At 33.5% G+C, this 16,486-nt stretch overlaps 1 protein-coding gene across 1 annotated transcript in view; it reads left to right on the top strand.

The window, feature by feature from the left end:
* Positions 1 to 16,486, top strand: part of itga9 (integrin, alpha 9) — a 106,731-nt gene that overhangs the window by 73,383 nt on the left and 16,862 nt on the right. Inside the window, exons 17-23 of the mRNA XM_051126216.1 lie at positions 1,006 to 1,082; positions 2,593 to 2,740; positions 9,117 to 9,203; positions 9,299 to 9,378; positions 11,269 to 11,358; positions 12,220 to 12,328; positions 13,469 to 13,576. Coding sequence (XP_050982173.1) covers positions 1,006 to 1,082; positions 2,593 to 2,740; positions 9,117 to 9,203; positions 9,299 to 9,378; positions 11,269 to 11,358; positions 12,220 to 12,328; positions 13,469 to 13,576 — 699 coding nt within the window. The remainder of the gene's footprint in view (positions 1 to 1,005; positions 1,083 to 2,592; positions 2,741 to 9,116; positions 9,204 to 9,298; positions 9,379 to 11,268; positions 11,359 to 12,219; positions 12,329 to 13,468; positions 13,577 to 16,486) is intronic.

Below are 16,486 nucleotides of genomic sequence, written 5' to 3'. Positions count from 1 at the left end.
TTAGGGTAGATCAAAAAACTCCCATCTCGCTTTCTTCTCCAACTTCAAAATAGTCCTACATCGCTGTTTTACTCTTTTTTTGTAAAGGGTGTTTGATCTTCTTTGCACGTTCACCTTGTAAACACTGGGTCATTACTTCTCCAGCGATGTAGGGTGATTTTGAAGTTGGAGAAGAAAATGAGATGGTAGTTTTTTTCGATATACCCTAACTGTACTGACCCGGATTACACAGACTACGCATGCGCTTCACATAGACAAGACAAGCTTTGAGGTTAAAAAGTATATAAATTGTTGATTTGTTTGGAAAATTACTGATCGTTTTGCTAGATAAAATGAAGGGGTATGAATACTTTCGCAAGGCACTGTATTAGTACCTAAATGGCACATACTACTGCCTTTTTAAAAGGTACCACCACAGTGAGATATTTTGTACCCTTTTTACATATTGTACCTGTTTTCACATTTAAATGTCTTTAAAACAGTCTTATTTAGTACATTATTTGAATGTACTCTTGTTGCCATTGGCATCGGCCAGCATCTCTGATGCCAGAAATTACCCATTTCTCTAGTTATAAATGTGGTTTTAGTTAGCGCTCAATGATGGCTGTTGACTCTTTGTGAATGGAATGTAGAAGATTGATGAATTTATTTGCCAACACCCCACTTCATAACCCACCCTCCTGTTAGGCCACATGCTTTTCCCTCTCAGCTCGAGGAAACACGCTGCTGGCATCTTTCAGCGCGTCAGGAATCCATTACAATGGAATCTGAGGCTATTAGTAACTGTACAGTTCGTCTGTAGTGCTAAAGCAAAGGTGTCGATGTCTAAATCTGTCCAACGCAAACACACGGCACTTTCTTGTGCATTACGCTTGAAACCGCTACTCAAATATTAGACCGTGTGAAGTCTTGAACAACAGCACCCTCTAGTATTTGCATCCTGTCTCGGGTTATCCTAACAGTGAAGTGGTGTAAACATCCTGTGCTCTCTTTGACTCTTCACAGACGTGGTTTGAGAAGAACTGTCTGTCAGAGGACTGCGCCGCTGACCTGAGGCTTCATGGGAAACTGCTGCTTTCTGGGTAAAGCCCCTGGTCTTCTCCTGGCTTCAGTAAATTTACGTCAGTAGGGTTGAGGCTCTGTGGGTGTGGACACATGCTTGGCTCTCACCAGGCCCATGACGTCATTCATTAGCCGGGTTTAAGGAGGTCTTGCAGTCTGCTTCCAAATGATCTGGTTTCTCTGTAATCAAAAGCGTTTCCTTAAATGCTGAAACTCCTCTGTTTAAAGAGCGGATAGTGATTTCACTGCTTACCGTATGTACTGGTAATTGAAAACACATTTTACTGAAATGGCTACAAAACAAGCATTCATGTTCTGTCAAAGTGGATTTTGTATCAGGGAAAAGAAGTCTATTTTTAGGACAGATGCATTTCTTTTTCTTTATGTGCATAACAGTATTTTCATTACTGAAATACATTCAGATACTTTTATTTATTTTTTAATGATTATTCTCAGTGGTAATTTCCATTACAGTTATAAGATAGATAGATAGATTGATTATTCATGAGAATTTGCTGATAAAATGTCCTTAATTGTCATTAAGGTAGTCACAATGCAAAAATATGAATTACTAGAATACAAAATACTAAAGTAAGCTTCATTTCTTTCATAATCATACAACATTTTATTTCTGTCAAGATGGTGATACAGGTAATACTGCAGTAATATATAGTAAGTACTTTGGTTAAAATAATAATGCAAAAATTATTTTCACAATATGATTTGCAGATAAAATTGTCATGAAAATAATGTCACAATGTAAAAATATTATTTTTTTCATTTGGAGTTTAATTTGTCATTTCTTTTATTAATTTATTTAATTTCAATTCATTTTATTAATTTATTTAATTAATTATTTATTTAAATCATCAAAATTGATTGATGTTATAAGAAAATACTACAGTGATATATAAAAGTTATTATTTAAAGATTAAAATAATAATAATTTCACAATACCATCATGGGAATTTGCTAATAAAATTGTCACGTCCATGCAAAAAATATGAATTGTCCTAAAATAGGCAAAATCATTGGGAGTAAAGTATGATCTGGAAATATTTTTGGTTTTATGTGACCCTGGACCACAAAACCAGTCATAAGTAGCACATGTATATTTGTAGCAATAGCCAAAAATACATTGTATGGGTCAAAATGATAGATTTTTCTTTTATGCCAAAAATCTTTAGGATATTAAGTAAATATCATGTTCTATGAAGATTTCCTACCGTAAATATATCAAAACTTAATTTTTGATTAGTAATATGCATTGCTAAGATCTTCATCTTCAACTTTAAAGGCGATTTTCTCAATATTTTGATTTTTTTACACCCTCAGATTTCAGTTTTTCAAATAGTTGTATCTCGGCCAAATATTGTCCTGTCCCCAAACCATACATCAATGGAAAGCTTATTTATTTAGCTAAAAAAATGTACCCTTATGACTGGTTTTATAAGTGATTTAAGCAATTCACCAAAAAGCCAACAAGATTTATAATACACAATGCCATGTTTCCTATCTTTTGTTTCCCAGACGTTACATCAGTTCTCATCTGGCTCTTGGTGGAGTGAGAAACGTGTCGTTAAATTTAACCATCTCTAATGCTGGGGATGACGCCTACGACACCAACATCTACTTCAACTTCTCCAGAGAGGTTCACTACATCAACTTCTTGCAAAGAGTAAGTCAGTTGTACTCTATATTTGCCTTTAGTTTCTCTAAAACAGACTTTTGACTATTGACGTACAGGCTGCTTCAGTTAGCAGCTTATTCTGAACGTTTGCTTTAAACAAAATTTTCCAATATTGCTCAAATTTAGATTTGGAAACCTCAGATGTGTTTTTTGGTAAACAGCAATTTGATAAAAACCTACTGAAATTGCATGAAGTCAGTCAGTTAGACTGAAGCCTTTGAACATTTCTGTTTGTAATAAGCACCAGGCGGCCCATGGGTGTGCCATGAATTTAGTGCCAAATAGTGACTGATTGGTCCAGTGATATGCACTGGAAAGTGTGACAAGTCTGAATCCTCTTTTTGAGATGATGTGGTCATTATATCCATGATTTAAAGAGACAGATTGGAAAAAGGTGAGTGGAATATAAAGAGATAGGCGTTGGGTCAGCAGAGGAAGCTGTGAAAACAGAAGGAAGTGCACAGTTTCTTGCAGCTGGTCAGTGTATCGTTATCTGGGGCTTCTCAAACGCGTCTTACACTGACCTCCGTCAGTCTCTGTCTCTGTTACAGCTCCCTCATGTTCTGTTTCCCCAGCTGAAAAGCATTCTGTGGTTATCAGTAGCATGTGGAAGAACATTTCCTCCTTTAGTTGGACAATTAGTGGAGAGACTATTTAAGATTGCTAAACAGAACTCTTGAAGATGAGATTAGTCTTAGGAAAGAAACAAAGCAAGATAATTGCTCTTTCATTTTTAAGGGATAATGTGTATATTTGACCATCTGTTTCTAACTTTGATCTTTTCTATATTTACTGGGGGGTTTTTAAACAACGAAAAATAGAGAAGTTGCAAAAATGCACTATTAATAACTGACAGAAAAACTTCTACTTAAAAGGATATTTCACCCAAAAATGAATATTCTGACATTATTTACTTCCCTCATGTTGCTCCAAACCAGAATATGTTCTTTGTTTACAAAACATTTTTTAGTTTTTATTTAAATTAAATATTTACATTAAAATTACTTTTTTTATTATTATTAATATTTTAATGGATATTTCTGGATATTTTTTATTTTAAGGGATAGTATATTTGGTCACATATTTCTTAATTCTTTTTTTTTTTTTTTTTTTTTTTTTTTAACTGACTAGTGATTTTTAAATAAAACAACACCACCAACATCATTCCAAACCAATGCGATTTCTTTCTTTACAAAATATTTTTCATTATTTTGTATTAAAATAAATATTAAAAAGTATTTTAATTATTGAATTTAAAGGGATGATTTATTTATTTATTATTACAAAGTATTATTTATTATTTATAATTATTATATTATTATATTTATAATTATTTAAATTTCATTTACTTAAGCATGATTTTCATTCTTGACACAATGTTTGAAAAAATTAAATGTATTTTTTTAAATTACCAATTAAATTGCATAATGATATTAATTTATTTAAATAAATGGCAAAAGCAAACAAAAGCATGTAACATAATTGGTGTTTTTTGTTTTTGTTTTTTTTACCTTTTTGGAGCTTGAAAACATCCAAACCAGTGGGATTTCTTTCTTTACAAAATATTTTTCATTATTTTTTTTTTTATTTAAATAAATATTAAAATGTATTTTAACTATTGAATTTAAAGGGATAATTTATTTACTTATTATTAAAAAGTATCATTTGTTATGTATATTTGTTATATTATTTTATTTATAATTATTTAAATTTCATTTACTTACCCTTAAGCATGACTTTCGTTTTTGACAAAATACATTTTGAAAAAAAATATTATTTTTTTTTTTTTATTATGAATTAAATTGCATAATGATATTAATTTATTTAAATAAATGGTATAAAAAAAAAAAAAAAAAAAGTAAAAGTCTTTTTGACCTTTTATGAAGCTTGAAAACACCCATCTCCATTTACCTTTATTGCATGGAAAAGGGCAGAATAAACACAAAACATCTCTTTTTATATTCCACAGATGCTAGAAAGTCCCACACGTTTTGAATGACATTTTTGTTTTCAAATGAAATTTTCAAAATCATTCACTTTCAGTCTGGCCTTAATACATAATATAATATTTTAGCCATCATTTGTTTTTGCATTCCAAAATCCTTCTGAAAGAATTCAATCATCTTCAACGTAAACATAATTTGTCGCGAGTCTGTTTTTCAAGTGCTTAGATTTCACTCTATATATCCTTTTGTTTTGATACAGACGAAGCTCTTAACATTGTTTTACCATCTTGAATTTCATTGGATAATTTTTGCTGCACCACCTCTCTCTTTTGCGACTAATTCCTCATGATGGTTGAATAGGGCATCAAGGTGAAAGTGTATTATGAGAAGACACAAGGGGCCAAACTTTGTTTGGTATTCTAGTACTGTATGCGCAGCAGGACTCTTCTAATTACCCGCCACGAGAAGCCGTCTGTGTTGATGTGACCCGTCCACACGCGTCTCCCTCAGAGCTCTTCAGCTCTCCATCATGCCGAGTGTGAACTGTTTTATAGTAGGTCCTGTTGTCTCTGTGTTTGTCTTGCAACCTAAACCATCTGCAGCAGTGAATGGGTTTCAGAAGCTCTATCGTAACGCTTAGGTGGCCCTGGGGCCCCTCTGGCAAAGAAACACACTCAGTGTAATTAGATAAACGGTGTATTGTCCTTCGATTAGATTGCAGCAGGTGAAGCGAAGACCTTTAAATTGGTGAGCAAATGATTAGATTAACTTCAGTGTTACTGAAGTACTCAAAGATGAGGCTGAGAGATCTGGAGATGAAATATAAGAGTTTATTTTACAGTTGCACAGCCAATGCATACATCACTTGAGATTTGTTAATGTTTCAGTTTAGTACACACAGAGCAGAGAGTATTGACTTAATGAAAACATCTATTTCCTTCCTGAACGGCACGGAATACATTTACCAAAACAGCAGTGACAAAACAATAGAAATGTCATATTTAATTGGCATTTCTTTAAATGGTTTGAAATGGAATGAAAGAAATAAAGCAGCGCAACTATTTTTAACATTGATAATAATTAGAAATGTTTCTTGAGCAGCAAATCAGCATATTAGAATGATTTCTGATTGATCATGTGACACTGAAGACTGAAGTAATGATGCTGAAAATTCAGCTTTGCATCACAGAAATAAATTACATTTTAAAATATATTCACATAGAAAACAGTTATTTGAAATTGTAATAATATTTCACAATTTTAGTGTTGTTATGTGAACACGTGCACCTTCCTGCTGGCTGCCTTTCTCCGTGGGAGCACCGTTTGTTTGGCTATGCTTTGCAGTTTAGGAAATAGAAAACATTCTTGAACTCAAGTTGTCCTTGGGTTTTCCTGCTAGTGCTTTAAAGGACATTGTGACAGAGTGTTGCTTATTTAGGTCCATTTGATGAAGACAAAGGGTACGTCTCCTCGCTGGGGCCAGACAACGAAAAAGTGCTGAGCAAGGGGGAGACGACTGTATAAATAATGTTGAATGATTCTTGCCAAATATAGTATGTGAGGGATCTTAGACAACTTTTAAGGACAGTGTTATGTAAATAAAAATTGTGACAGAACATTATCAAGTATAAATAATTATAAAGCATTTTGAGTCTGATGTGAAAAATGCAGCTGAACATGCTTTGAAGTCTCTTCTGCTCACCATAGCGGCATTTATTTGTTAAAAAATACAATAAAAACAGTAAAATTGTGAAATATTTTTACAATTTCAAATAACTGGTTTCTATTTGAATATATATTAAAATGTAATTTATTCCAGTGATGCAAAGCTGAATTTTCAGCATCATTACTTCAGTCTTCAGTGTCACATGATCCTTCAGAAATCATTCTAATATGCTGATTTGCTGCTCAGGAAACAATGTTGAAATGTCAGTTGTGCCTCTTCATATTTTTGTGGAAATCACATTTAGTTTAAAACAGAAATATTTTAAAACATTATAAATGTTTTACTGTCATTTTTGATCAATTTATTGCATCCTTGCTAAATAAAATAATAAATTTCTTAAAAAAAAAAAAAAAGTAGTGCACATAAAGCATTTTAAGTCTGTGAAAAATGCAGCTGAACACACTTTGAAGTCTGTTTTGCTCACCAAGGCAACATTTATTTGTTAAAAAATACAGTAAAAACAGCAAAATTGTGAAATATTTTTACAGTTTAAAATAACTGTTTTCTATTTGAATATATATTAAACTGCATTTTATTCCTGTGATGCCAAGCTGGATTTTCAGCATCATTACTCCAGTCTTCAGTGTCACATGATCCTCCAGAAATCATTCTAATATGCTAATTTGCTTCTCAGAAAACAATGTTGAAATGTCAGTTGTGCTTTTTCATATTTTTGTGGAAATCAGGAAACATTTTATTTAAAACCAAAATATTTTATAGCATTATAAATTTCTTTACTGTCATTTTGAATAAAATAATTAATTTCTTTAAAAAAAAAAAAGAGTGGTAGTGCACATTTGATTGCATCAAGCATATTTAAATATCTGTTATCATTATCAAATCTAAATAATTCTAAAGCATTTTGAGTCTGTGAAAAATGCAACTGAACACACTTTGAAGTCTCTTCTGCTCACCAAGGCTGCATTTATTTGTTAAAAATACAGTAAAATCAGTAAAGTTGTGAAATATTTTTACAATTTAAAATTACTGTTTTCTATTTGAATATATATTAAAATGTAATTTATTTCAGTGATGCAAAGCTGAATTTTCAGCATCGTTACTCCAGTATTCAGTGTCACATGATCCTTCAGAAATCATTCTAACATGCTGATTTGCTGCTCTAAAAACAATGTTGAAATGTCATTTGTGCTTTTTCATATTTTTGTGGAATTCAGGAAACATTTTATTTAAAACAGAAACATGTTATAACATTATAAATGTCTTTACTGTCATCTTTGATTAATTTAATCCTTACTTGCTACCTAAAAGTATCAATTTCTTTAAAAAGAGTAGTACAAATTTAATTGTATCAGACATATTTGAATATCTGTGCCTAATATCATGTTTTGGGGAAATAGGGTAGCTGAACTACAGCCAGAAAATGTAAAAATGCCTGATCCGGTGCAGATATCCACCGCAGACCGCAAATTGTCGACCACAGAGTGCTCTTGAACTCAGAAATAATTAACGGGCCACATTTAGTCCGCAGTGCCGCCAGTCGAAGTGCCCTGCTGAATGTTAGCAGTACTCAAATCTGGGGAAACCAGAGTGTTCGCATAAACGCTCCGAACGAGTGCAGAACGTGAGGCCAAAGCCTCAAGCTCTTCCCCAGAGAGCTGCCAAGTGCATGAAAAATGAGTTTCACAAACAGTCCCAGGCTTTCCTGCACCCCCTCAGCTGCTTTTGACTATTTATTGATGTATTTTCTCCGGCAGCAGTGCTTGTTATTGCTGCAACGTCGCTAAGAATAGCTTGAATATAAACTCAAGAATGGGGAACACGTGCAGGACCTCACGTGGAACTCGAGATCCCAGAGTTAAGCGCTTATCCTCTGCATTGTTCCAGCAGCGTGAGGCCGTCGGGGTTTATCAGCGACCCCGATAGATTCCTGAAGGCTCTCGGCTGTTTTTTACGCTTTCGGTTCTGTAAAAGGACAGCTTGGTGAACTCTCACTTGAGGAATGCTCACTCCTCACGGGGTCGAATCTCAACTGTTTACACAAACCAGCCGGTGCTGCTCTGCTGTGTTTAGAGAAAGCTCTCAACTCTCACTGGTGATTGTCCCTGGTACTGTTCTTCTAGTGTACAGTGCATGTGAGAATAGTTATTTATGGGTTAGACAGGTCACATTTATTTATAAAGCACTTCAAGCAATACAGTTTGTTTTAAAGCAGCTTCATGTAGTATGAAACATTTTTTTTCAGCTCTACAGAAGAAAATAGTGTTATTATTCTGCTCAATTTAGTTCAATAGAAGTGTTGATGTTGCACAGTTCAGCAGTCATCAAAACAAGTTCAATTTTAGATATAAAGCAGCTCTGTAAAAGACAACGCTGTTATTTAGCTCAGTTTATTTCATTGCTGATTCAATTCAGTAAATGTCAATGTTGCAACGTTCTAGTGTGCACACTTGCACAATTGCATTTCGAATGATTACAGACACTGCAACAAATTTCAAACTTGATTAAAATCTCACCGAACACTCAACAGGTGTATGCACTGTTAAACATAAAAATAAAAACAGGATTTGTTTCAGTCCGACTGAGATCTAAATTGTAGATCTAAACATAATTGAAGCTTGCATGTTTTTTTTTTTAAGAAAGCACTGCGGTTGGTGACTTGACCAATTAGTACAGCTTTCGACTAGTTATTCTCACTGTCATTTGGTGTTTTCTCTGTCTGTTTGGGCTCTAGGAAGAGAAGGGCATTTCCTGTATGCTGATAGAGCTGGACTTCCTCAAGTGCAGCGTTGGATTTCCTTTCATGAGAGCGCAAACCAAGGTAGTATGTCAATTTAATGGCTTTTACTTGGTGATCTTGTTAATTATAGCGCCATTCCATTTAACCTTGTAGTTTTAACATTTCCTTCTATTCAGTACCATCTATCGGTGCTTTTCGACACGAGCCGTCTGTCTGGTGAAAACGAGACGCTGCTGTTTTTAGTTCACGCTAGAAGGTGAGCTTGATTTAATGAACTTTCCCCTCTTTAAAAATGCAATATTTATTTCTGAGATTAAGATACACATGGTTCATATCATCATTTCGCATTAGTGAATGTCATGATGTTTGAAACAACTAGATGGATTAAACATTTGGCTATTTTGAGCTAAATTAAGTGGTTTGACTTGATATTGAAGTCATGATATTAATCTAATGCTGGCCAGATGTGTTTTCTACGCTCAGAGATCTCATAGCTCTCTGTGAGGCAAATACAGCTCTCATAATGCACATTTGGCCATCTTACACTAGAAACTTGTTAAAAACACATGGCATGTCTACCAGTACTACCATTCAAAAGTTAGGGGTCAGTAAGATGTTTTTGAAAGAACTTTCTTTTGCTCACCAAGGCATTTATTTGATTAAAAATACTGTAAAATTGTGAAATATTACAATTTCAATTAACAGTTTTCTATTTGAATATATATTAAAATTAGGGCTGTCAGAGTTAACTTAATTAGTTATGAAAAAAAATAATGCGATTCAAATATTTTAACGCAGTTAATGCACTGGCTTTGCCCCCAGACCTGTATTTGCATTTTATATAGTTGACTACTGACAAATATGATGCAGGGCAACAACTCCATAAATGCAGTTATGCCCTAAATGTTAAGATATTGTTGCAAAAAATGCCCCTGTATCTGTTTTTGTCTCATATTTATATCATATGATAAGCAATATCACACCAGCAGCAAGAACAATATCACGAGTGCTGATTTTGTCCCGAACTATCACAATAAATGTGATTTTATACAACAGTTCAGTAAATAAGAAGGTGATACTGTGTTATATTTGAAACACAATATTATGTGTTTTTGCTCAATTTCGCAATTACCTTTAAAGAATTGCAGAATTGTTGTGCATCTCCGAGCAACACAACAGTGTTTAGTTTCAGAAACAAATCCGTGTTTTGAATGAATCATGTGAATCAATGATTCAAAGGCCCATTCATAAAGAGAGCCATTTACTTCTTTCCTGAATGAATCAGCCATTTGAACGAATCATAAAGGCAATTTATCGCCACGTGCTGGCAGATTTCGTTTCTTATTTAGAGTATAATTTTATTACAAAAATAATACAAATTAAAAATAAGAAGAAGAATGAAAACATTAAAGCAATAGTTCACCCAAAAAATTAAAATCCTGTCATCATTCACTCACCCTCATGTCATTTCAAAACTTTCTTTTGTGAATTTTGAAGACTGTTGGTAACAAAGCTGTTTTGGTTACCAATGACTTTCATTGTATAAACAAAAAGTACTGAGATGTTTCTCAAATTATCTTCTTTTATGTTCCATAGTTTATGCCTAAATGTTTGTGTAAGTAATTTTATGTTGAATCAAATAAAATATTTCTTTCTAAAACTACAATTTGTAATCTTTACTTGAGACTCTCTCATTTAATACAAAAATAGCTTTAAATATTTTTTTTTGTGGTCGACAATTAGATGAATTAATCGAAACATTATTTAATTAATTAGATCACGAATTTTATTCGACTGACAGCTCTAATTAAAATTTATTATTATTGTCAATGTTGAAATCAGTTGTGCCGCTTCATATTTTTGTGGAAACCATGACACATAGTTTTTTTCAGGATTCTTTGATGAATAGAAAGTTGAAAAGAACAGCATTTATTTGAAATAGAAATAGTTTATAACATTATCTTCTACTGTCACTTTTGATCAATTTAATGCATCCTTACTGAATGATTAATAAGATTTATGTGATATATATTTATATTAAGAATGTGAAACACATCCTTTTAATAAATGAATGTATTGGGATATATTTTTGTCATTATTATTTATTAATATTTATATTTAATAATATTTTTCTCCTTTTTCGTAGTGCCAATCCAGAGCATAATAGCACACTTCATGATAACACTTTGGAGTTGTCCATACCGCTGGTACATGAGGTGGACACAACCATCACAGGGTAAGATTTACACAAATTTAAAATAAAATACTGTATTCTGTTATTATTTATAGAAATTATAAAAAGAAATCATTAAAAGCAGTCTGCATGACTTGTGTATCATATTCCAACTCTTTTGAAGTTTTCATTGAATGCATAATAAGACCAAAGAGAACTTTGCTTCACAACATCTCCTTTGGTGTTTCATAGAAAACTCAATATAATATAATATAATATAAGAGCTTTCATTTTCACTATTTCTGTAACAGCTTTGCAGTCCATTACACCTCCAGACGTCTGATAACACAAGAGACATTTGCGGTCCGCTCAGTTTACAGCACTTATGTGCACATTTCTTTTTTGGCACCCGTTTCTTTGCAGCACTGGAGTATTTCAGATCTACAGGCTCACTTGTTTCACAGATGAATGAGGCTTAAATACACAACATGTTCAAGAGCAAGATGTAGAGGCTGATAATGAGAACGTCCTCCTTGTAATGTTTTAGATGAGCGTGCCAGAGACTACACTTTAATATATAAACATGATCTCCAGGGCTTAGACGCAAAATCAGATCAAAGTCTGTTTAATGTCATTTAACGAGTTAACTTCATATGTATTAGAAGGTTTCTGTAATCAGTATATGAATATAAAGATTGTATTTATGCAACAAAGTTATGCAACACTACTAGCATGGGCTAGTTTCCAAGAGTTTGAGGTATAAAAGCTGCAATGTTTAATCAAAATGAAGTAATTCTGACATCAGCACATGTACAATATATTATACATTTAAAAAAAAACATCAAATTAATCATGTTATGTGAGAGACATAACAGTGTAACACTGTAAAGGATTACCATAGTAACTGTTTGTACATTTTTACAGCGTTGTCGCACCTACATCTTTTGTGTATGGAAACTCAGTGGACCGATCACGCTTTGTTCGGCTGGACGACATGGAGTGCAGCTTTCAGCCGCTCAACTTCACCTTTCAGGTATCCCATACTAAAATACGTTCATATGCAATTCAGATTTTACGTTTTTCAGAACATTTCATTGCAGAATCCGTTTGATAAGTTAGGGATAATGTACAGTCAGCTGGTTTGTACACAAAATAAACACTGGCAGGATGATCAGGACCCTGAAACAGCCGTGTCTTATATACTTTAAAAGTATGTCTTCTTGAAAACAAAATAAAATAAAATAAGAGCGTAGAGATATCAGTGGATTCATTTAAAAATTATGTACATTTATAACACAATATTTTGTTTTCATTACCTTGGCACCAGTGTTATTTTAGTATTATTGACATACTGTTATACTTTTATATATAAGTATATATATATATAATTATTATTTTTTTTTTATATATAATTATATTGGGTCACACTTTATTTTAAGGTCCAGTTCTCACTATTAATAAACCGTTAACTATGACTTCTGCCTCAATAAACTCCTAATTTGCTGCTTATTAATAGTTAGTAAGGTAATTGTTAAATTTAGGTATTGGGTAGGATTTAGGATGTAGAATATCGTCATGTAGAATAAATGCTTTATAAGTACTAATAAATAGCCAATGTGTTAATAATAGGCATGCTAATAAGCAACTAGTTAATAGTAAGAATTGTTCCCTATACTGAAGTGTTATTTTATATATATATATGTATATATTTAAATTGTAGTAATTTTTTGTAATTGTATTTGTTTTACTATATCTCTATAGGTTTTATTAACATTTACTTCAGTTTTAGTTTTTAGTACATCAAGTTAAACTAAATATAAATGACAAATCATCCCCTTAGATGAGGTTCTATATGACCTTTTTGGTCAAAATTTAGTTATTCACACATTCTTATATGTAAATAAAACCTCACATTAAACAATATGGAATGCAAAAACAGTTAGAATGCATATAGAACCTTATCACTCCAAGGTGGCAAAATGTTGCCAAATCCATTTGTTTTTATTATGCAAAAATATCTGACTTCAAAATATCACATTTGACCAATCCACAACCAAGCTGCATTATAATGCACTTTAAATGTATATAAAGTGTACTGTTTGCTCTAGTAGTTGTTGTTGTGTTGAGCCTAAATCCTAGCCAGTTGATCCATTTCCTTATGTTGTTTGTGTAGGTGATAAACAATGGGCCCAGCAGACTTCCAGGCTCCACGGTGGACATCAGGATACCCAACCGCCTGGCTGGTAACGGAGCAGATATGTTCCATATCATTGACACACAAGTGAGTTCCTGCCACTCATGTGCTTGTTTATTCAGCTAAACTTCATTCTCATGGTTCTCCATAAAATCAGTTATACAGCTGTCTGTTCTCATCACACTACAAGAGGAATACAGCGGAAAGTGGTTTCTCTGATCTGTTCATGTTCTGTATTATTGTGTGTTACACAATGCCATTGTTGTTGTTTTGATTGGCTGACAGAACTTTAGAGAGTTTGAATAATTTCTGTATCACTTCATGATGCTCTTTGTAAGCTAATAACAGTGATACTTATAGCAAGATACTTACTGTGCTTTTAGAGCTTCATGACTTGGGGGAAAAAAAGCTTTGCAAAATCTAATGTTTTAAATATCTTAAAAAATAATGCAAAATCTAATTTCTCTGATATAATTTGTGATTGGGATTTAAAATGTGAATTTATTTAGGGGTTTAAGTGCGTTGCGCTCACACTCAAAACCTCTTAACTCTCTCAATCTCAATCTGAGGTTACAGGAGAAAAATAGCAGAGCTTGGCCACTTGGTGGCGCTATAAGAGGGAAAAAACAAAAATGGCTATAATTGCGTGACCATTTGTCCTATCAGCATAAAAATTGGTGCGCACGGTCTTGGTCCGAAGTGCCACAAGTGTCTACAAGAACATTTGCATATCTCAAAAACATGCCCACCACTGGCCGACGAATTTCAAGGACCTATTAGACGGCGGACCTGTTCGACTCACAGCTCCAAAGGTGTGAGAGAAATTTGAACGAATTCGGCCACTAGGGGGCAATATTGCATTTTTGAAGGGCATACAAAATTGTACATCGCACAGTTTTTCCGCACATACACATGATATTCGTATCAAACGATTACACCTCGTTCCAGACAACTTTGCCTCTAGAACCACTGCTGTCAATCAAATAGTTTGTTATATGAATCAGAAGATGTAAAAAAATACTTTTACAAACTAGTCCTAGGTTTTTCGCTCAATCTGGAAAAAAAAACCACTGCAGTACAAAGCCTATAATTATCAAAAAGAAATGTTAAAATGTATCCTTTGGGAAGCTATAACGGGGTCGTTTAGAAAAGGAGCCTGTCCAAATTTACCCAAAATCCTATAAAGTCTAAAGAAAAACTCAAAACTTCACAAAACCTAAGCACATGCAACACGTGATTCTAAACAAGCATGCAAAGTTTTAAGGGGATCAGACCACAGTTAGCGCTATAATAGTCATAAAAACAAAAACAAAAAAAATATTTTGATGGTATCTGGATTTGCCAAAAATGCATTTTTAATCATTGATTTAGGTGGGTACAGCCTTGCTAAATAATATGTAATGTCTTTATTATACACTTAAATGCCTTAAGCGCTTGAATCGCTGCTTGCAGCTTTTTTTATTATTATTATTTTTTATTTTTTTTTAAACTACAAGTTCTGATTATATATCAATATGACTATAAAATGTTAATAATATTCATTCATTAATTTATTTATCAAATAAGAAATATTACCATTAATATTTCAGTTTAAAGTTCAGTTTAAAAAAATACAAATAACATACTATAATATATTATAACTGTTAGCACATTGTGTTTTTAAACGCATGTTATAAGCAAGCCAAACTGACAGTATGTGCATAGATGAGGCAATGTAGCATTTACTGCTGCATTGACTTGATTAAAATTAATGTAGATTGCATCATAGCTACATTGCCACCTTAGGATGCATTGGTTTACAATAATTGCATGGTCCTGTCATGAATTATTCCTTGCATATATAACTTTGCTGTTATTTTGCTACAGACACATTTGAAATGTTGCCGCCGGCTTGTTGAGGGTTTATTGGTAGAGTAAGTACTTTTAAGGAGCATTTTAGGGACAAAAAGCTCTTCTTGATAATCATGGTGCAAGTTGAATAATTAATGCTGGATTGTTGCTTGTAAGGCTTCACATTATGCCTGTATTGCATGCATTAAATGTTCAATTATTCAGTGGTCCATTGTCAGTTATGCCCTACTTATGTTACCTTTAAAACATTGCTTCTGCTTAAGGTGAAGTTTAAGGTTACATTATTTAAAGTACTTCATAAATGCCATAATTGTTGCATGTTTTGAAGTTAAATATACAGATCTAGGCTTTATCTATATTGTATCAATAGAAGCGAGGGCAGCGTGTTGATTATGTCCTGTTCTCATACAGTGAGGTCAACATCCTCAGGCTTATACTTAATTCAGAGGTGAGAAATGGGGTTTACAGAGCCAGTGCAGATAGTGCCTTATAATAAGCTTATACAGAGGGTAGAAATTCAAGAGCAGCACCACATACTATGTTGATTTAACCTCTGGATATTGCTAGATCAGGTCAGGGATCAACCTGTTTACTGTGAACGGGAGGACGGGGGAGGTTTGTATCCCACCCTGTACGTCCCATATGGAATCACTTACGAGAGGATTAAATGGTTTGCACGAAAGGGTGGAATGGGACACTTGGGGAAATGCTTCTGTTCACCCCAACTAACCTGCAGCACAGTGGCAACGCCGGGTAACTCGACTCAAGGAGGAGCGGACGTTCCCAGGCGCCCACATGGACAGCATAAACACTCGGCCTAATTAAAAATGCACACGTGGAGGAATTCCACTTTTCACATGACTGAAAACATATGAGGCATTTTTACATAAACAGCTTGGGTTGGTCCCTCGATGCTGATGAGATGTCTTAAATTAGAGAGGGTTGACATCAGCTTTGTTAAAAACCTTATGAGCTGGCTTCCAAACATACTTTAACCCTCATTTTGTGTTCGGGTCAATTTGACCCACAATTAAACAGCTTGAAACACTTGTTAAACTATGCATTTGGTGACATTTTCTCATTAAGGGTCATGAATGTACATGCAACATAAAAAATGTGTTTTGGAAAGCCTGTACAAATTTTGTG

The sequence above is a fragment of the Labeo rohita genome, chromosome 13 (genome assembly GCF_022985175.1).
Source record: "Labeo rohita strain BAU-BD-2019 chromosome 13, IGBB_LRoh.1.0, whole genome shotgun sequence".
Classification (NCBI taxonomy): domain Eukaryota; kingdom Metazoa; phylum Chordata; class Actinopteri; order Cypriniformes; family Cyprinidae; genus Labeo; species Labeo rohita.
This window is presented reverse-complemented; position numbering and strand designations above follow the sequence as displayed.